The sequence below is a fragment of the Mycteria americana genome, chromosome 2 (assembly GCF_035582795.1).
Source record: "Mycteria americana isolate JAX WOST 10 ecotype Jacksonville Zoo and Gardens chromosome 2, USCA_MyAme_1.0, whole genome shotgun sequence".
Taxonomy (NCBI): domain Eukaryota; kingdom Metazoa; phylum Chordata; class Aves; order Ciconiiformes; family Ciconiidae; genus Mycteria; species Mycteria americana.
In genome coordinates, this window is record NC_134366.1 from 26,835,547 (window position 1) to 26,858,057 (window position 22,511).

Consider the following 22,511-nt stretch of genomic DNA (forward strand, 5'->3'; position numbering starts at 1 on the left):
CCTGTGAACTACAACAGACCCTAAATTTGTACTAACGCACAGGCTTTTTATGGCTTTTTATTTACCTGCCTATTTTCCTCTTCCTGCTCAATTTCTGTGCTAACATTTTGTAAAATACAGCAATCCTTTGGAACCTCCTAACATTTCTCCTATTCCTCTGTGGAGTATCTCATGCACCTGCACAACAACCCGCATCCTTCACCCAGAGTTCCTATCTATTTGTAACTCATTTTTCTCTTTTTGCTGAGCAGAATGGAATGTCCCTATTTTGGCTGGCAGGTGTTGGGATACTTGTCCTGAACATTTCCTGTAGGAGTGTTTGCATAAGAGACAACTGCAAGTGTAAACAAAGGGGACGAGTTTTAGACAGCAACGTGTAATGAATCAGTCAAGCTAGTCTGACGAAAAGGCTCGCTGCCTCTCACTGAACGGCAGGACCTTCTCTGAGCAGAAGAGGAGTAGGATGAGGCTTCCTTTGTATCCTACGGCATTATACAGAACCCCCAACCATCAAATTGCTTTCATTTTAAAGGGTGTTTTTTAAACATGCTGGAATGAAAGTTTAAAGAGTTTTCACATTCTCTGGGGCCTATTTTTGAAGCAGAATAATTACAGCACTTCTATGGTTATACTTTGTAACAAACAGTCAACATTAATTATTGCCAAAAAAACAATGGCATTCCTCAGGAATTACACAGTACAGATACATGAATAACAAAGGACATGATTAATGTTGTTACACTGAATCCCAAAGGCATTAGTAATAATGTAGTGACACCCTGTTAAATGCAGTGATTTTCTTTCTTAAATCTTGTCCTCACACTGGGCTGGGAACCCATCACACCAGCCTATCTAGAATGCCAAGACTGTGATGGTAGGGGCAGAGAAGCAATTTGCCAGAGCCTATGGAGCTGCAGAATGCTCTTCTCCATGCAGCCAGCTGCATGCAGTGGCTGGGACACAGTAAGAGGCAGACAGATCCCCACTCTTGTGCCCTTTTCCTTCTTCTCTCAGGAGAAAGCTATTCTGATCGGTCCCCCTGCATGGCATTCAGAAAGGGGAGGAGGAGGCTGTGCTCTTTGCCTTCACCTGGCCACACTAGAGCCTCTCAGGAGTCATCCATGATCCAACCCAACATACACCCAAGATATAGAGCTCTTACTTTTCCTTATATTGGGTAACAGTTTATCTCAGAGTAGTCCTATTGCTTTCCATGAAAGTATTCACAGGGTAAGGGTCATCCCTCAGAAGAGAAGACTGCTGTGATATTCCTGTCAATTAACTAGAGAGTACCAAGAGAACGTGAACTTCACAGCACGTTCAATTTAAATATGTTCACTGTTTTGATAAGAGAACAATAAATCCAAATGACCCGTTCACTTAGTCGTATTAATCAACCTCACTGTACATGATAAAATGTTCATTTTCTGTTCATAGAATAAAATGCTATGCAGAGAGAAAAATACAGCAAATTCATTTAGTGTATTGTTAGCAGAAAGGAACTAATATCTGCCAAGCTTATGCAAGGAATTGGTCTAATAATTGTTGGTGGTTTGTATGCTGCTACTCTAAAGGTAAACAATTTGTGGAAAATTAATTAGCAGTTATATATATATTTTAAACACGAAGTAAAATATTTGTGTAATTATTTTTGAATTGTAAAATTATTTTAATCATATCAAAGATACTTTAATACACTCAGAGTAGATTAATGGATATTTTAAAATATATTCCAATAAACAGTTTCTAATCTATTTTAAACTACTTTTTTAAGAAAGAAAGCAGAAATCCAGATGGATAATCCAATCCAATTGGACAATCCCGAAAGTGATTCTGGATTATCCAATTGTTAGGATGAAGAACCCTACAGACATGTACATTCACAAAAGTATGCATGTATGTATTACATGCATTTTAGTGTTTTGAATAATCCCATTGAAGGCAATGTTATCCATACTAGTCCACTGCAAAAGTATAAACACCGAAATGAATATAGTTGGGTTGTTCTGGATTTTTGTTTGTTTGTTTGGGTTTTTTTAATGGCTAGAATGGTTTGTATAACAATTTAAAAGATACAATACCTGAAGGACTGGAGTCTCTAAAACACTATTTTGAAGACTATTCTGATTGTTATTAGAAGTAGCAAGGTAACCAAGATTAGAAAGTCCTAAATAAATTACTGTGGAATACAATAATCAGTCAATCAGTCAATCAGTTAATAGTCAATCTCCTAAAACTCACAAATGTCACTATTATGCACGGACCTGCCTGTGTATCATGAACGCTATATGTCAGTCTCAAGCAAAAGTACCACAACTGTGCACAAGATTCAGGAAAAATGCAAAATTTTAACTGAATTATAAAGGTCCATGGTAGTCTTTAAAAAAGTTTGAGGCTTAACAATGCCATTGCATTGCCATAAGTTTATGATTGGATTTTATGCATGTATATAATAGCTTTCAATATACCGAGGCACTATTTTCCTTTTATTGTCATGCTCCTGTTTGTAGACTGAATTAAATTCATAGCCACCACAGCAGGTTTAGCATGTTCCAGTCCCTTTGCTTAAACTCACCAACTGTCCCTTCTGAGTTAGAAGGGAACCACTGAATTTGTACTGCCGCAGGAGATCCTGACCAAGCATATTTTGGAGTGCTCCAAACACTCCCCAAACACCAGCGCTCACCAGCAGCAAAGGTGATATAACTAAGACTAGATATTAAGACAAATAGATGCACCCGATTGTGTTCAGGGAACTGTTCTGAGTAACCTTCTGTCTGCCCTCCGTAAAACAGAGACCTGGATTAACATTTGAGAGGTCTATAAAAGTTTCAATCTTACTACATGTCTGTTTTACCACTATCTTAATACTGCCAGATTTTCATACTGATCTCAGTAGTTGTGAACCAAAGACCAAATTCAGTATATGAAATGTGTACTTAACATCTGTGGGATACATACGTACATACACGTGTATAGGCACACACGTGGATGCATTTAATTTTGGGCAGATCAATATTAATTCTCTCCACATCAATTTATCAATTTATAGCTCGACACCTGTCAAGTCAGTTTGCAATATAGATCTTTCAAGTTTTACTTTATCAGCTGCTATTTTTCATATTTGATGAGAAGAATTTGCACGAGTGAAAGGAAACCTATGTGATTATTGTCCTACTTACTTATTTTCAGTGATTCAGTGTACCAAAAATTCCTATCAAAGTGGAATTACCAGACATGCAAATTAAACACATAACATTTTCTACCAGCTACTGGTATTTTTAAGAGAAAATACATGCAAATTAAATGAGAACAGAGGGGAATTTTGTTTTAAGAATTTGACAGAAATTGGCAAATGTGGCACTGTTACCAGACCTGTCCTGGCTGTGAAATTTTTACAGCAGGCGAATGTAACTTTGTGATTAACAATCTTTTTCACGGCTCAAACCTTTCCACTCTTTGTGGGAAAGCCAATAGAAGGCACAGCTCTTAACAGAATTTATAGATCTGAGCCTAGATAAGCAAACAAACAGATTTTTTTCCTGTACCTCTGGATGATATCATCACAGTTTTGTACATCCCCAAATACTCTCTGGGAAACTTCCGTTCTTTTATTACAAGCTTTTCATAAAACTGTACTGGAGACAGTAGGCTCTCACAGCACATCCTGGTTTGACAGTTGTTACCCACTCTGTTCTTTTATTCCTCATACCATCTGAAAAAGAGATGAGGACTAAAATGAACATAGAAATCCCCCAAACTCTTTACTGGCTCACCCAGTTGGTAAGCCCCATACAAATGACTTGAAATAGCATCTGTGATTTGTATGCATTGGCTCTGAAGCCCCTTCTGGCACATGTCTGGGGACTGATACCAGTCAAAATTTGGTATCTAAGTGTCTCATCAGGTCAAGCTGGATAGCTGGGGCAGAGCTGCAGTTTGGATTCTGGAGTACACTTTTCATATAATTCCAGCTTCTTTAATGGTCATGTTTTTCAACAAGGCAAGTCATCCTTCCTTTGACTGATGCTGTGAGCCTCTTCCTTCTGGGGTAAACCCCAGACTTCCACTTGACTAAGTCAATCTATTCTGGAGCACTGCATATACTCCCCTATCTCTATCACCTCTCAGTAGAGCTTAGCGCTTTCAGTGTTTAAAAAAGATTTTTGACTGCTTCTAATAGTATATATTTCCTTCTCTCATCGTGGGACAGCATTGCCATTTCATCTTCATAGACTTTGCTTCTGCAATCCCAAGCTGTATTTTGGGACATCCTAAGCGTATCATCACTTGTTGCAATCCTTATGGAAGCTCTCCTGATGTAATCAGAGAAATTAGTCAACCCAGAAAATCCACAAAGCTGGATGTGACTCCCTTTAACTACTTCAGTATGCTTCCGAGAGGAGTTTACAGAAATCACTGTCTCACTCCCTGCCAGAATCTACAAACTACAGTAAATTATCAACCACTGACAAGCCGATTCTCCTCCAGCGCTGCTCACACCGGTCCTTACGAGGAATGGAACCAACAAACAAACCCCCTTCCCTAGAGGAGAACGCTGCTCAATCAGCACTACGGCTATTCACCAGCCAGCACCTTCGTGACACTGTTGGTCGTAATAGCTCTTTTAAACTTACTCAAACTCCATGAAGGGTTAAAAATATGGCATATGTTGACAGCCGACACTCCTCACTAACAGGAAAGACACGTTGCTGTGGGGCCCAGATCTCGGCTTCTCCTTCCCTGCAGCTGTCTGTGGATAGCAGCTAATTGTATCCACTTGTTTAACCTCGGGGATAACGTCTGCAGGGGACCAAGTGCCACAAGCGTACTTTTTTTTTTAACGGTCATTTCCTCTCTGGTGTAACTTGCATGACAGCATGTGACAAGCAGAAATTAATGGGGACACTGCTGTGCCAATACCTCTTGAATTGCTTTGACACTGGCTGCAGGCTGCCTGCTTGGCCACCCAGCCAAGACCTCACATGAAACGTGGCAAGGGGCCCACAGCTCTATTCACTAACAAGCCAGCTGGTCAGTGATTAGAAAGCTGAAACAATGCTGTGCACATACATCAAGAAAAATGCTTTACAAACAGCTTCGGACTTTGGAGGTAAAGTCTCCTAGAAGAGTAAATCTGTAAATTTATCTTCTGGGGACTGCTAACTTAAGGTAACATTAGAGATAATATGGAAGGCCCTGGAAGATGACTGCCCTACGTTGTCACCTGAGCACAAGAAGCGCTAACCTCAGAACAAAGACTAACATCTTAACATGCTCAAAATCATCTGCAAACAGCTTAGACCACATGGATTCTGGTCCAGAGGAGCATTCAAATTATGTAAATACATAGAGATTTATGACAGACTACTCTTCCCAATGGTCTATCAACACCTTGGCAACATTACTGACATTTCTGCAGAAATTCTCATTGGATTTGTCTGCATTGTGCCATCAAGAAGGTTGAGATTTGTTTATACGCTGATACATAACAAGAAAGGATGAGACTTTAGAAGTATCCCAGGGGATTCGGATGACCAGATCTCCTACACCCAAGGCAGCTTTGAACGTTTCAGCCAAGACTTTTTTGAAAACTGTCAAATCCTTGGCTAGACACAAAAGGCTCAAGAAGACTGTTCCTTTAATTTCTCTCTCAGTTGTTTTCTAAAACAGTATCCACTAAAAATGCATGGGTTCTTTATGAAACACCTGCATGGCAACAAGAAAATAAGTTATGCTTTTTTAAAACTGAGAAAAAAAGCAGTCAATAGGATCCTACGGATAAGAAAGCCAAACATGATTTAAAATCAATAGGAATTGGACACCTAATTCCTATGGCTCCTTTGAAGCTATAAACTCAGTCCAGCAATTTTTGTTTAATAGAAAACGTGTTTAAACTTATTATAACACAGGCCTGCTCCATTTCTTGATATATAAGGAAATATATTTTGTGACATATACAGACACATAAGAGCTCAAGGCACTGTAAAAGAGGCTGGCAGGATAGCAAAGTCACTTTTGTGAATTAGAAATTGGAGTTACTGTAGAGTTTGGACTTTGGGCCTAATTGATTTTGACTGCTTCCATCATAAAAATGTCTAGGAATTCAGCATAGTCATGAACGGCACTTGCATGCTGAGGAAGAAGATGGTCTTGTATTAGGCACAACCAAAGCCCAATAAAGTCACTTGGGACTTTATCCATCAATTTTCAAAGACCTGAGCTGGTCCCACTGCTTTTTAATATTTCCATCCTCCTCCCACACTCATCAGAACCAGCAGGACCTTCAGAGAGATGTAGCCAACATTCTCTGAGCAAAAGTGTCAGCATGACAGCAGACATCGAAATACAGCTATTCTCTAGAGTTAGACGCTCTTTTAATAAATAGTTAACAGTTTTTATTAAAGATGTGAACACAGAGGAAAGTAAGAAGACAATCCCTTCCTAACCTCTCCAGGGAATACATAACAAATAAAGCTCAGTTGTGCACTTTTGGAAAGCCACTGTTAGGTAATTTTTTTTGCTTGTAACATACTTGCATGGCAGAAGTATCGTGATGCTTGTCAGTGCTGTACAATGGCTCAACATTGGGGTCAATTACCACCTGAGCTCTAGTCACAGGAGTTCATTTAACTTTGCTGCCTCTCTTGCTCTATATTATAAATTCAGGGATAATGGTTAACTACTTCATGAGTGTTGCAAAGACTAACTGGTTAATGTTTGTTAAGTACTCCAAAGATCTAGAATTTGCTTTCAGTTATAAAGGCATAACAACCTGCAAGAAAACCAGGGATACACACAAGAGGAAAGATTTCTTGGATATAAGTTAGGGGTAGAAATGGGCTTCAAGGAAGAGCCGAGAGAAGACAGTAGCCTACTGGACCCAGCTTGGCCAGGAGTCCCTGTCCAAGAATTGTACGTATAGCTTTGCAATGCTGTTATAGCATTGTATGAACTGCCAAAATAGTCTTCAGGATGAGAATCTTACTGATGCCTTAGTACACCTAAATCAAAAGTAGGGAAAAAGAGAATTGTTTCTTGGAAGCACTCAGCAGATTGAGTTGTTCTCCATATTTACAGTAGCAATTCATTCGTAATTCTATGACATTGAATGAAAAAATCAATACCTCTTGAACCAACAGCTTTACAAGGGGAACAGGGAAGCACTTTTTCCTACAGACAAGGCATAGAGAAGAGATTTTGCAAGAGGAGTCAAGCAAGTGCACAAAGTCTTTTGTTTTCACTGAAAGCGTGAGAAGTTTGCCAATAGCACCAGGCTAGGGGAATGGCTGTCCATTCCCTTCTACTTACATGGTTCATCACTTTCTCCTCTCTTTTCTGATTTCCTACCTTTTCCTTTACTTCTTTCTTTCTTCCCTTCATGCGCCCTGTTGCCCTGTCCTGCCCCATCCCCAGTTCTGATCCTTCTCTTCACGCCTTCACTGCACCCCATCCCACTCAGCCATTTCCTCTCCCACCACACTCACTCTCAGGCCCTGTGGTCCTACTCCATCTCTTTGGGTTGCTGCCTCCCACAGGCCAGATGATTACCGAGCAAGGTAGATCAGCAGAAGATGCCAGCTATTAGCACGCCTCAGCAGCTCACCTTTGGATTTCAGATACAACAAAGTGTAACAGGTAGTGATGTGCCTGAGATGTTTGCTGGGGCTGCAGCTGTGGGATATGGTCCCACACATCTGCCAAGTCTCTCTGAAGTGCCGTGGGCCATAGCCCCTCCAGTTCTGACCAAACTGACACTGATTTACATGAGCGTAAATTAGTGTAAACCTTGCCTTGTTTTCTTTTGAACACTCGACTGGTTCTTAAAAAAGGAGGCATCTTCAACTCGTAATGACACACTGAGTGATGAGCCTACTTATTTCTTAATGTTAGCACAATAGACAAGAATCAGCTCTGCTTTGGGGGTGCGGGTGATGCTTGGGGACGGGGGGAAAGGTGCAACATCAGAGTCAATAGTCGTCTTGGGAGGGGAGAAGATTGCCTCCAGTGTTTCACAGGCACGATATTCTCTCCCTTCTCCCACCTCCCTGAGTGCTAAACAAAACAAACTCTAAGAGATTTTTAATAAAAAGCCAAAGGTATGTTAGAAGTTAACTTGTAAAAAGAGCCAATCGATGGAACAAACTGCTTCCATGAAGAAGTATCTTTTGAAAGTAAAGTGTCACAAATTATGCACGTGACAAATGTAGCTTGTGACAAATGCATCATTGCTTCTCAAAAGGGTAATTTGTGACAAGCAAAAAAGTATGCTATTGACTATGTAAGCCAATTTGGAAAACAAAACTACATGTCTTCTTGCGTATCTTCACTGTAACCATTCATGGAAAGCCTATGAGAACAAAAGTAGCTACGATCCAGACAACCTGGAGCACATACGTCTGTGCTTTGCTGAATCAGGCCCTAGAAAGATAAGTCTTTTGTTTTCCCTATCAACAAAAAACCCATTACAAATCATGCAATGCAATATCAAACTCTATGTTATTCCAAAATGACAGTCAATGAAGTAGAAACAAACTGTATCTTCGGAAGGGCAAATGAGAGAGGCTCGGGATCACTATCAAAGGACTTCTGTTTTCTTTTGTTTATTAAATAGCAACTGTATTATTTACTGCAGCTTTGCAAGCTAGTGAGCAGCTGGGTGTAACACATTTCCATGCTGTGTAACCTCTCCTTATGCTTCGTTAGATTCCTTATCAGGACTAGAAGAAAAGAAATCTCTCTGTTATGCTTTTCCTGTGGCAAAGGAAAAGACAAGATGATGACTTTCCAGCTCATTTCACTTGTACAACGTCCTCATCAATCACCATGGGGTAGGTCTTTGTTATTTTCACTGAAGGACTGTTCTTAGTTTTCTGTCACAATAAAGTGTGACTCCACTAACTAGCAAATCAAGGTTACCTCCACCACATTTGCAAAAGAACAAAATGCAAACATAAGGCTAAAGCTACTTCTGAAATATTTTCCAAGGCCCCGGCTTCACAGACATAAACCTCAGTCGAATTAGGTCTAAATTCTTTTCATTGAAACAAAGGTTAAAGTCTGAAACACTCAGAGCAGTTGAGGTAAGGAAGCTAAACTAACCATTTCATCAAGAACCAGAAGTTTTCTGCTTGTTTTGCGACTTTCTGCTCCAGAAACCAAGCAAAGAAACTGTGGTTTATTTTTATTTTAAACTCTCTGTCAAGTATGCATCTCTTTGCAGTTTTGGTTCACTATAGCCCACGCAGCTTGGCCTCTATTCTCCTTTTCCTATGTCTTCAATAAGCCCTATAGACATCAGCAGGAATTATGTGAGCAAACAAAAAGCAAGAAAGGGATATATTCTAATCAAGGCAAAAACATAATAAAAAATGCTTTGTAAGATGGTCTCTCCTCCTTTAACTTCATGTTTTTATATGTCTTTTCCTTTTTGGTCTGTGTTGTTTCTCACTGAATGACAGTTACACACAACATACTATTGTAATAACAAGCATATGGCTCAGAGATCGCTGTTGACTTTCTCAAGTCTCAAATTAGACATTTTTATTTAAAATACATGAAAGACATCTGTATACTCTTTCATTAAATGCATTTTACATTTGTAACATCCTACGTATTCTTTTGGAACCATTTCCATTAAAATGCCGACTCTGGGTTTGGATAGCAAGTATTTCCTTTGTAACACTAAGGGCGGAGTATGTTACTGTCAAAATTTCTCTCAAAGAGTCCTTGCTAAAATATTTACTCTGCTTGTCAGAACAGGAATATCTGAAGCTAATTCCAAATGAAAGAATATTTTAGAATGAATCATAAACTAGATGTTAAAAAAAGGCAACACGCTGCCATTCCAGTGCCCCTTCCCTGCTGTAAAACTAAATGAAAAACAACTCTGCGTTTGCATCCACAGAATATTGTAACATTTCGGGGCCTTCTGAGATTCCTTAATTGTAGTTATGCAACAGAACTGTCACATCCTAAAACAAAGGACAAAAATTCAGCAGCTGAATTTATTGGCTTGGAAATGAAATGATCTTTAGAGATGGCTAACATGTCTTCTTGATTATTTTTGGCTTTTCAGAGTTACAGTGCAATGCTTCCTACTGCATAGACCAAAGAAGTAGGACATTTTAGAAATACTTAGAATTTTTATGGCGCTGTTTGTAAAGTCACATATTTAGCAACAGTGAAAACTGTTGAGCAGTAACCTTCTTTGCAATTAAGACACTAAATTCAATGGGCCCTTTATGGTATAAGGCACTGGTCAACATTAATAAAGATATAATGCGCTGGCTTCTAAGGAGTTGGTCATGATGGTAAAAAACAGCTGCTTCTTTTAAATGGGTATTCTCAAGGGTCATGATTTTCAAAGGCAAACAGGATAAATTCTGTGGCCAGAACAGTTATGACATTAATGAAAAAAGAAATAAACAAACCAGTCCGTCAAACCTGTGATGCTCCAGAGCCCTTTTACATTACTGAGTCAGTTTACGATGATGACCAACTATGACACACTTTTGTGAATAGTCAGGAGTATGGTTCCGAAGGCACAGACATGGCTTACACATAAGTTCTGAGGGAAGACTACTTCCTTGCTCTCACAAAGCATTTAAACACAAGCTAAATGCATGGTTATGACTAATCTGAGACTACGGAAACAACGGTTTCAATTCTTCTTTGTTCTAACCTTGGAATTCATCAGGTCAGTAGTACAGGATAACAACCGATTCTCCTGTTAGCTCCTCTAATTCACAGTCTTTCAACCTCACTTCTAAAGCTGGAGCAATCTGTTTACATAGAATTAAGCAGATGCTTAAGTGCTTTGCTGGAGCAGAGCCTCTGCTCCCTTTGGGGTTTCTCCTTTAAGGTCTGAAGTTGAACCAGAAGGTTCAGGTACATATTCCAGCATGAGTTTAAATGTTTTATGTATACTGACATAAGTGGTAGTACTGTATAGCTGTAACGATAACAGAGAAGTAAGAAGAACCTAAAATACTGATGCTTATGAGTCTTTGGATAAGGCTTCCAAGCCAAAAATTAAGGACAGATTTGATCTAGAAGCTTGAGCCTTTGTAATTTGCTCTTTCTTAATTGCAAACTGTTCAGGCTTTGCATGAAAACAAATGAAAGGCTGTTTGCTAACTGATGCTAATAGCATTGCACCACACTCACCCCTGGAGGAACCCTAAGAAGCCAACAGTTACACCACAGAAGGATTTGACCCATAGTTGTACTCTGGAGTACTGACATTGGCAAATATTACAAAACCATGTCTGCTTTATTAAAACTACAAATAAATTAATCATTTTAATTTCTAAATATTTTCCCTTGCTGTCACACCAAGAGCAAACAACAAACAGTATTTCTGTTATTTCACTCGTGTTTCCATTCTAAATTTTCTGTCTTCTGGCAGCTGCTTACAAACTTACTAATAATGTGTGTCTTTGTTTGGACTTCTTAAAAAGAAGGATCTTCTCAAAATGGAAGAAAGCTCATTTTATTTCACTTTGAAACCCGAGAAACCTGAAACATGAACCATACACTGATTACAGAGCACTGATATATAAAGGAAGCAGTTGTGTAAATGTGTGAAGTGGCTGTGGTGGGGAAACAGCAGAGCAGAGGAGAAGCACTATTTTAGACAAATAATGCTGTTGTAGGATCTGATTATCGTGACTCATGTGCAACAAGGTATGGTGTAAAGGCCAGCCAAAAAGGAGGACCTGTTATGGTGGGCACTATACAGCCAAGGGTTTTCACACAGCCTCTTCCATTAAAAGCTCACAAATAAAATGGACAAGACAGACCCCAGGTGGAGAAACAGTGTGACAGTTCCATGATACTACTTTTTAATGGGAGTAGAGTCAGTTAGAGGGGATAGGCAAAATGGAAAGAAAAGTGATGGAGAGAAAAGTTCTGGAGGGAGGAAAAGAACAGAAGAGAAGAGTGCTATACAGTGTAAATACAGAGTGGAAGTGAGGTGAAAAAACAAAGGTGGAAGGGAAGGATGGAAGGAAAAAAGGGCTGGACAAAATGGGATTAGCACAGGCAGAAAACATTGAGTTGAAGTCACTGGAAGCTCTCTGAGTGCCAGAGGTTCTGGCTTTGGTTGCTTCAGCAGCTGAGCGTAGCTGGCTGATGCCACTGGCTGGTGCTTCTCGGCAGTTTTGTCCCTGATGGCCAGAGGACGGGAAGCAGGGAGGAACCGTGTCTGTGCTGGTATCTGCAGGGGCGGGTGGGAGGGGGGCTCTCCATGTGTCTCTGATCCGACACCCTGAGTAGGAAAGAGGGGCGCAGCCTGGGCTGGGTCCCATTTTATTCCTTCCCTATGACTGTAACAGCCCTCATTCCAGCTCAGCTGTACCTGTAATGAGCTGAAACATAAGCCTACGGGATGGACTCTGGGAATCAGCAGATATACGTGTATATATATACGTGTATGTGTATGTGTAGTATGCCTTCACGTCTATACATATAAAGACAATATACACCAAACCACTCCCTAGGCACAGGAGGAGAACTGGTGCTACCCCTTCTGTATTCTTGTACTTTTGACTCTTCTCTAAGCATCTGAGTTGCCAGTTCTGGCCTCTTCTGGCCCACAGCTAATTTGAGATCATGAACTTCACAGACAGTAGAGTGACAATCATCGAGTTTCCCTTTCCTGTTCTCCCACTTGCTCAAATAGCAACATTTTTTATGCAAATATGTTAGAGGACTTTTACAATAATTATATGTATATGTGTATGTGTGTTTATGTGCCTCTATATATATATAAATAATTTAAAAATTCTTAAAGCTAATTTTAAGTTCTACATATGAAAACATGCAGTACAAAAAAATTCCACCCCTATCCATTTGTATGGGACTCTGGCATAAGCTAAATACATCTGTTATAGACGAAAGGAAACAAACACAACATATCTTGATTAAATCAGTAAATCGCTAAAGTAACACGCTTCAAATGAATTTTTACTGTGGGATACAATAGCCTGCCTATTCACTGGCATAAAAGCAGTGCATACAGCTAGTGCAAGAGTATTAAATGTCTCTTGGGGTGGAATAGAGAAAAGTTTTATAAAAAAATAACTTACTTGATTACTATATTATCGTCTATTAGCTATGAGTTGTCTGTGGCGAACTTTTGAATTATTTTACACTACAGCTGTATATTTGCTGTGAATAAATATGGACACTTTGTGAATATTCTAGTGTAGAGAATGTGAGCTGCAATAACTTGGGTTGGCTGAGATGGGAAGGGTATCCTGCCGCAATGTTTCTTGTCCCAGATCAGCTGAGTTCAACGCTCTGAATCTGGAGTTCAACGAGAAAAAAAGATGTTGGTGGGGTTTCCCAGATACCTGCTTTGTCAGAATTTGTGTCATTCTGTCTCCTCTTCCCCATCTCTGTGTGCTTGTTTTGGGGTGAAGTATAGCTTTGTGGGTATGCAGAGGCAGAGGGGCCTGATTTTCTTCCAGTGCAGAAACTACTATTAAGAAAGTGATTCCTATCTGCCCCCATAAAAATCAAGATGGCTCTTTGAACGTCTCCTCTTTATCTCACATCTGCTGCAGTCCGACCTTCAAATGACTTGTCAAAAGTAACATATGGCTTGTAAGCAAAATTTAGAACATGGCTAAATCCAAACATTTCAGTCTATTGTTCTGCCCCTGCTTTACGTGCACCATGAAACTGCAACAGCTTTCTTTTAATTGCTTTAACTGTGGCATCTCATCTTTGATGAAGAGAAAGACTCTGAAAACATGCGTGATGCTTCTGCTGATCACTGAGGCAGGACTGACTTGCAGAGCAAGTTGCGACTATACACCACCACCACCACGAGACAAAGGAAAGCATCTTGAAAATACTGCCCGCTCTGAGGAACTGCCACTGGCTCCCTGCAGAACAGTACGGCACTGTCTCTGACATGCTGCCTGGCAGTCTAGCCCACTTTTACATCTGCTTGAGCATTATTCCTACCATGTGCTCCCTTTTTTTCTTTCAGTGTCATCAAAGCATTTCGCATCGCAATTGCTACCACATTGATGTTCCAATAGCAAAAACCCAGTGTCACTAATAATCCGAGAGCGTCTCAAGGGAATCCAGAGCAGTAGGATCCATAAGCTTTTTTTTTTTGCATCACATCAACGTCCAGCTCTGCAGAATTAACAGAAATGAAATGAGCTGATAGCAACATTTCACTTCCAGTGTTTGTAATACTGCAATTTTGCAATGACTTGATCATAAATTCTGTTCTACCAAAGGCTCAATCTCCATCCCTGCCCACAATTCAGAACCTCTTCGGTTTCTTAATTCTCTTTGACTTTCTGAATAAAGATGATTTCTGGCCCTCCATCTATTGAAAACAATAGCTTCCTTCTGACTTCAAAAAGGATGTGTCCCTTAGGGCCCTACTGGACTGTACTGCTGCCTTGAGAGTTTGGGCCATAAAAGAAAAGTAGGTTGAGATGTCTATTTAGAGAGTCCTTGATAGACATCTTTTCACAGTGACATTTCTCATTCAGTGTCATTGTTTTGAAAGACTAAAATTATTATTTCAGGCAGGTTGCTTTCATGCATTATGCTACAGTGTTGCTTGACTGCTTTCCAAACTGGAACAACTGAAAAAATGTGAAGCGCTCCAATGATTTTAAATCACTCTGTCCTGACTAGAGTGATTTAAAATTATTGGAGTGCCTCACATTTTTATGAGCTCTCAGTTTGCAAGCAATGGAGGTCTGGGCAGTCCTGGGCTACAGCACTGCAAAAAAACCAACTATACATTATCATCAGTTTGGAAATGTTTGCATTTGAATTTGGAAATGCTAGGGATTTGGAGATATTTAACACCACCATAATGAAAATCAGTGGCTGTACGCTGACTGTAAAAAGGTCCAAGCTAAAGAAGTAACTGCATGGGTACAACAGTATATTTTGTAGCATCCTGTGCTCAGCAGTCCTTTCATTCGAATCATGACTCCTCCTAGTCCCTTGGTCAGACCGTATATTACTACCTGCACCACCACACCAAAGGAGATGTGGCTGTGTCTCTACATGCAGCACAGTATGGGAAAGAAGTGACAACACCTGCAACAGAGGGAACCACCACCCTTTGGAGAATATCCGCTTTTTAAGGTTCAGTTCCCTCAGAGCTGCCACTTGTGCAGGGCACCTGCTCTCTCTCCTGCTACCCTTCCATGCAGCAGTCCAGCCCCTGGTAGTAGGCTAACAGAGAAAAAAATAAAAGATTTATCCCACAATAATATATCAGTTATGTCCTTTTGTTTTCCATTTGTTTATAGTGGCAACCCTTCTTTAATTCATCATATGGATTCAGGACAAAATTTATTGCAAAATACTCCACAAAGAATGAGATCCTTAGCAGCTGTAAATGGGCATCATTTCACTGAAGCTAATGGATTTACACCTCTTAGTATCAGCTGGGGATCTGATCCATCATTTGTGGACTCTAAATTCCTCACTAAGTTTTGCTTCTTTCTTTACCACAAAAGTACTGACAGGAAAATGTTGGTAACAGCTCTTCTCTTAGTATCTTTCTTATTAATTTGAGTAGGCTCTTTTTTTAGTGACTTTTAACTTTGATGTTGTTAAATGCAGCCACGCTCTGAAGACTCTCAGTACTAGTGAACCTGTTTTCCTGGAATATCTTGTGTTGTTTTCAGAATTGCATGATTGTGTGACATCTGCTCCACATCTCATACGTGATCGACTGAGTAGGTACAACCGTGGCAGATGGCTGATGACTCACCTCACAACACTGAACACTGGTTTGCTTTCTGAGAAGCAACATCTTCATATTCATTTTCTAAGAGTCTTGCAAAGATGTGACTGGTTTGCCTGGTTTGATAGCAGGTAATGTAAGTTACAGGAAATGCATAGGGATGCAACAGCAACAGTTGAAAGGACTGGGGGTAATATTTTAAAATTCAATTTTCGGGCTACTGTCAGATAAGTCCACAAAAGGAAATGAGGTTCACTGCTGTTCTTTCTAAATTTTAGGCATCTAAATAGCAAAATGTGGATGCCTGAATAAGATGGAGATCTAGGCTTCCTATGCAAAGGAGATACAGAATAATATCCACAGAAGCCATTCACCTGAGTGAGGAATCAGAAAATACCAGAGAAAAAGATATACCTTAAACTGTTCTCTCTGTGATTTGGCTGCCCTGTTCCAGGCTGGGGGGAATACTGTGAAGATTCACAGATCACAGACCTGGGTGGAAGGACATCCCCAGCTCTTCTAACATCCCATGATAGATAACGTATGCACCTGCTATGCTGGAGACCTTTGTTCTGTTCCCTCCTCTGTTGACTGTCAGATTGGAACAGGCGCAGCCCAGTTAGCACGTGTAGCTTGGGTAGGCTAAGTTCCAATCAGTTGTAAGAAAACTATTACAAGAAGCCACAAGTTTACTTATAATGACATTACCTCGCAAAGTTAACTTTGTTCATTACTAAAATTAAAGAACCTCGGTAACAGTTTGTTATCCCCTCTCATTCTTACAGACTCCTTGGCTCGGCAGAACAAGATGACTGGAAGGAACTCCAAAGAGCCATTCCTAAACCACTTAAGTTACAACTCTATATACAAAGACATCACATGCCTATATTAATTTAAAGCTATATATTGCTATATACATTGCAATAGCTTAAAGGAATATACATCAACTTCTTTGGACACACATTATTTCCCTATTAAAAAGGTAATTAGTGTTATAACAACCGTATCCATATCCAAATGCTTTGGGATCAAAAACAACCATGCCAGCCTCACAAACATCACATCAAAATGTGACCACCCAGCTTAAACATGCTTCAGTCCCAAAGACTAACACTTCAAAATGCTTTAGTGGCCTGTTAACTATTTTTTTTTTTTAAATCTTTCTGTGGCAGAGATGTGTCATTCCCATTTCCACTAACCTTATGTCAACTAACAAAAGTTCCTAACGAGCCAAGTCTCTTGGAGGCTCAACTGCTAACGCCATTAACATTACCAAAGACCTGTGCATGACTAACAGCTGTGTTCTAAGGAAACTGAACTCATACCTTCCATTTCCACATAAACTGCCCTAAAGTTAAAGAGTATCCCAGGAAGAAAAGAAGGGAGGAGACGATGGGTAGAGAGGAAAGAAGGAAGATGTTGTTATTGCTGATTCTGATTCATCCCGTATGGAACATATATTAATCAGGTCTGGCAGAGGAAGCCAGGAAGGGTGAGCAGGACTAAAATCCAGTAGTTACAAAGATATATTAAATAGATTCAGGGCTTGAACATAGTTCTCTTTCAAAGGCGAATGCCATGTCCACAAGTATTTGGAGTCATGCTCTCCATCCCTCTAGCCCAAAGTATACTCCATTAAAAAATAATGGAAGTGCTTCAGCAGAAACGTTTTACAATACCTCTGTCCAGAATAACCTAGAACTCAGTAGCCGGAGCTATAGCCACAGAAATGGACTACAGCATTCATGCTCCTGGTGACAGGGAGGGGAAGTGAGCCTGTCTGCCCTGCCTCCTGGGTAAGTATTGCCACTACCAGGCAATGCCTCAAAGGCAAACTGCCTCTCTTCTATCATTGTATGGGCACCTGTGGATATGTTCCTGAAATGCCCTCTGGGGTGACTCCTGCTGCAGGGCTTTAGACATTAGAAAGGCATTGCAGAGCAGCATTACGACAAAAGCTTTAGTTGTGTTTAAATGATCGATACAGTTAGTTTCTCTGAACTGCTACAGCCTGACTACTCTCTGCTAAACGTAAAGGAAATTCTTAAAATGGTACTGGTGTCACTTATATTCCTCGACAGTTGGTAACTAAAAACCCCAGCATGCCCCAAATCAGCAAAAGCTGAGTCTCCCTCGCCCAAATGGTATGTAATGATGGTAGTTAATTCACACAGAAAAGATCTTTTGGGGCTGATACTTCTCTCATAGTAATTTTATGTCATTCAAGTTCCACTAACAACTGTTGAGTTTACACCATGCTGCCAAAGAGGTATATTAGATCCTTCAACTTCAAGCTATCCAGAGCTTACTCGGCTCATTTGGCACCTCTGTGTTGCTGACACATGCAGAACTTTAACAGATGGTCTTATAATACTGGCAGTTGTTTTGTACTGTGCTAGTGGTGAGGGGAAATACTCTACACAAATTGTCTGCAATTCTGGAAAATAAATGAAGTACAAATCCATATTAACCTCAAAAGCCAAACTATAAAAAGTCAGATTAGTCATTTAACGATGTATGTGCTCTGGGTTAAATGCTGAGTTGCTGCAAAATGGCAATATTTCCCTGCAGCCAGGAGACCTATGCTTTACTTCAGTTTCTACCAGGAATATCCATAAAGACCACATCATTAGGTATCAAAATGCATTAGAAATAAGCCTTGAGACCCTTCCTCATGCGATCAGCCCTGACTATCAGCAAAAGTACCTCCATAAAGTCAGTGTTTTCACATAAATAGTGAAGCAACAGGGTGCAACTTAAGTTAACTGAATCTCTTTTTTCCCGTGCCAAACAGAATTCAAGAAATAACACATCAGCTACTGTGCAAATGTTGAAATCAACAGCAACGAGCAAGTAAACAGCAATTTTACGTTTTTCCTCACCCTTTTCAAAAGAGTTGAACGTACCACAAGCTGAATTTTACACTCACTAATTTCACTGGCTGCAGTGGAACTCGCACTGTACATAAAAGACCAGAATTGCTCCTCCTTGTTTCTGTGTGGCTAAATTTTTCTCTTTTATTGTGCCAAATTATCAGATATATCAACTGGATTGAACTAGTAAACCATGTATGCAGAATAGTGCTTTTCAAAAGTAAACCCAACAATTTCCTTTACCAATATATAACTCTCATGAAATGTATGTTCACACATATGTATTACAGTCTACTAGTGCAAATTTAGAACAGGTTTTTAGAAAATCACAAATGTTTTAGTCCAACGTTCACCTCTTGTATTTGCTTTAAATGAAACATAGTTCAAGAGTTATTTCAAACTGAGACTTCAGAGGCTTGGTCATTCAGTTCCCATCCATTTCAATATATTTAGTTAGATAAAATGTCAGTCACCTTGTACGTTATTTTCACAATGTTAGTTACGTTGAAATACAGTTCCCTTAGGTAGCTTCAAAGCCCTAGAAGGAAGTAGAACCCTAAAAGCATTATCATAAAAGAGTCCTTCAAATGCGAGAGGTACATTCCAGTCTTCTGCTGGGACCAAATCAAAGCTGTATCCCTTTTTAAAAAAATTTATTTTATCCACTAGGGTTGCTTAAAAAACATGATTGCTGGAACTGACTGATACTATATGTTTGTGACTTTGACACAAGTGAAAAGATCTTTATCAGTTTTATGTCTAATTTTATACTGAAAGATCAAACAACTCCTAAGTTTGAAGCTGTTAACAAAAAAAAATATTAAAACAACTAAATTTCAGATAGGTTTCATGTGTTCTTTTCCTCCCTCAGGACTTTTGCCAGACTAAGATGACACAACATACTTCCAGAAAGTACTTATACAAATGCAAGATAATCCGTCTCTGAAAGCATAAATTATTTCTCCTCATGAAAAACGAAAAATCAAAAGAAATGTTAAACAGACACAGTCAAAATGTAGGGATATTAATCCCTCTGCTTCTCTTCCCAGGCGTAAACATTTTGTCAAATATTTCAAGCTATGATCCTCAATGTAGCACTTGGCTGTGAAATTCCCAGGAGAGAAGAGGAGTTGGCATACATATTTTAGTACCAATAATGCAAGCACGTCCTACCCTGGGAAGAGGCCCTCCCTTACAGATGCAGAGTATGAGAGAACGTGATGGGAAAACTTCATGCTCATCCTTCAAGTTACTGAGAGCCTTCCCAGCTTCTACAACAACTGGCCATGGCTGCCCCCTTCCTTGAGCCCATCCTCTGCAGAGCTCACCACAGGTCCACGGTGAACATTTCCTGCTCTTGGAACATACAGAAACCTTTCTGGCAAGAGGTACATGAAATGAAAGGAGTTTCTTGGGGAAACAAAAGGCAAAGGGAAGGGGGTAGGAGCACAGGATTTATTTTATCCATTCTAACAATATCCAGCACTCTACCAGACACCTTCTAGTGAAGGTTCAAGTAGCCTTGGACTAAACAATAATGGAATCATCTGCCTACAGCTGCAAGCAAAGGTCATTCTTAATGATTTGGAATGCTACATTTGGTAAAACAGTAGAGATTCAGGGGATTTATAAATCTAAAACAGAAAAAAAAAAAAGTGCAGCCTTTCCACGAAGAGATTACATCTGTTAGTGAATACAGATCTTTGTGCTGCAGTTCATATTCCAACCTGGGCATTACTCAATTTTGATATAACAAAATCCTATGGAATCAAAACGCAGTTTGTGATTTCTCTCTTTGCCCTTCCTATCTAATATTTTCTGAAATAATATCCAAAATCTTTCTTCTTAAATACCTTTATAGTTTCAGTAGGCACTCCAGGCTCTGGAACTTTATCCAAGTAAGTAGTCAAGTCTTGATCCACGTGTTCAAACACTAATGTTAACTTGGTCTCTCTGTCTGTTCGTGACACGGTGCACACATCAAACAATCTGAGAGGAGGAAAAGAAAAGAGGAGGTAAGTATACAGGAACCAGTACAGACATACATACCTTGCAGCTCATACATGTCTATTTAAATTTCTTACAGTATATAGAATGGAAAAAAGAGCTTTCCAAAGGTAGAGCAATCTTTGAGCTCTTGATTCATCAGGTAACTACTGATACATCAATAATATAATCTCTCTCTTTCATGTGTGGATTCTGAAATAGGATTAAGTATTAAGAATTCATCAGCTGTTCAAAGTAAAATAATTACATGAAAAGAAAATATTTTTGGACAGAGCAACTAGAGTTGATACAGAAAATGACTTCATATTTATCCGTTAATACAGAAAATGACTTCATATTTATCCACATTCTATGCTGCAGCACTTATAGTCATTTAAAAAAAAAAATTGCAAGAAACATTTTTGAGAAAAAATATACAGGGTGTTTGCATGCACCTTCAGTTTCTTCCCACATAACTCCCATGTTCACCATTACATGGCTTTATAATTAAATCTCCTTTGGCAGAAACAGAATTTTTTTGCTGATTACTCTTGCAAGTTCCTGGACGCAAGGAATACCTTCAGAGTCAGGATACAGTCTGGAAAAAAGCTTTGTGCACAAGATGCCACTACTAAGAAAACTTTCTTCTCTCATCACTTTCTGTCATGCTTTTACTGAAATTTCTTTATTATTTCACCTTGTTGCACAACATAAAATTCAAACTAATTTGCAAAACTCTTCACAATGTCACATTCCTATCCAATTACTCTATTTTCTATTGTTTTCTCTTTTTAATTAGGATTTCTCTCATCTTCTCCACTGCATCTACCGTATCAGCTTTAATCACTGTTTTATCTTTTCACAAATGTCTGCCCATCCTTCTATGCTTCACACCTGTACTCATACCAGTGACTTTCACTAATCTTCCTCAAGTCCCACTTCTACAAAATCACAGTAGGAAACCATCTTACAGATGGAAGGACGCTCGTTCCCTGCTCACATACTTTACTAATGTGTTTATTCATTTAGTTTTAAATTGTACAGATCAGATTGCCTTCCTCTCTGAAGCCAGGCAGAAAATCAATCGCTACTTTTATTAGGTGACAGTAGATTTAAAAAATGAATGAATACAGTTATTGAGAAGAAAGTCTATACAGTTAAACCGAATAACTTATCATTGATAACAAACCAAAGTCGTGTTGATACTACTGCTTATTTTGGTCAACATCATAGCAGTTACGTTGTTTTATTACATGTATCTTTCATCCTCTTACTTAGAGTAACTGCTTCCTTGCTTTGTGCAAAGTGCAGGATTTCTGATAACATTATCAAATAACATTTTTGTTCTTTGTCCTAAGACTAAAGGCTTTATATGCAGGATCTGTAGACAACCGATCATGCACAAAGCCTTGGGGGTCACTGCTTTTCAAAGAGGACATCTGACAAACAGACTAGGCAAACACTTTGTACTGAGTTTTTACTTCTTACCTTAAATCTCAAAATATTTTGCAAGAGAAGGGAAGATAAGAATTGGCACAACTATCTGTGAAGACTGTAATCCAGGTTTAGAGAGCAGTATGTTTCACTTGAGATGATATAGATTTAACGTGTTAAGGCCGTGGTCCCACTTTAACAGCATTTCCTAAATAATCTTTGGTCAGACACTTAAAAATTGTTTATTAGCCACCGTGTTTTGAAAATGGATGCATGCACATTCCTTTTAGCTTAAAGAAGCTTTTCAGTGAGGAATAATTTGGGAACCAGAGCTACAGAATATGCAGAGACTGTCACCCTACCTCTACTGGAAGACTAATCTGTACTTAATCTGTAATCATCATATGAACAAATATTAATTAAATTATTATGGTAACATACTGACTGTAACAGCAAATGCCTCAGCACATTTCTCATAA

The 22,511-nt window shown here is 39.3% G+C and overlaps 1 protein-coding gene across 2 annotated transcripts in view; it reads right to left on the reverse strand.

Moving 5' to 3' along the window:
- CDK6 (cyclin dependent kinase 6) overlaps positions 1-22,511 on the reverse strand; it is a 130,261-nt gene that overhangs the window by 77,779 nt on the left and 29,971 nt on the right. For both annotated transcript variants that reach the window (XM_075492829.1, XM_075492830.1), the window contains exon 3: positions 20,466-20,601. In XM_075492829.1, the coding sequence (XP_075348944.1) occupies positions 20,466-20,601 (136 nt within the window). The remainder of the gene's footprint in view (positions 1-20,465; positions 20,602-22,511) is intronic.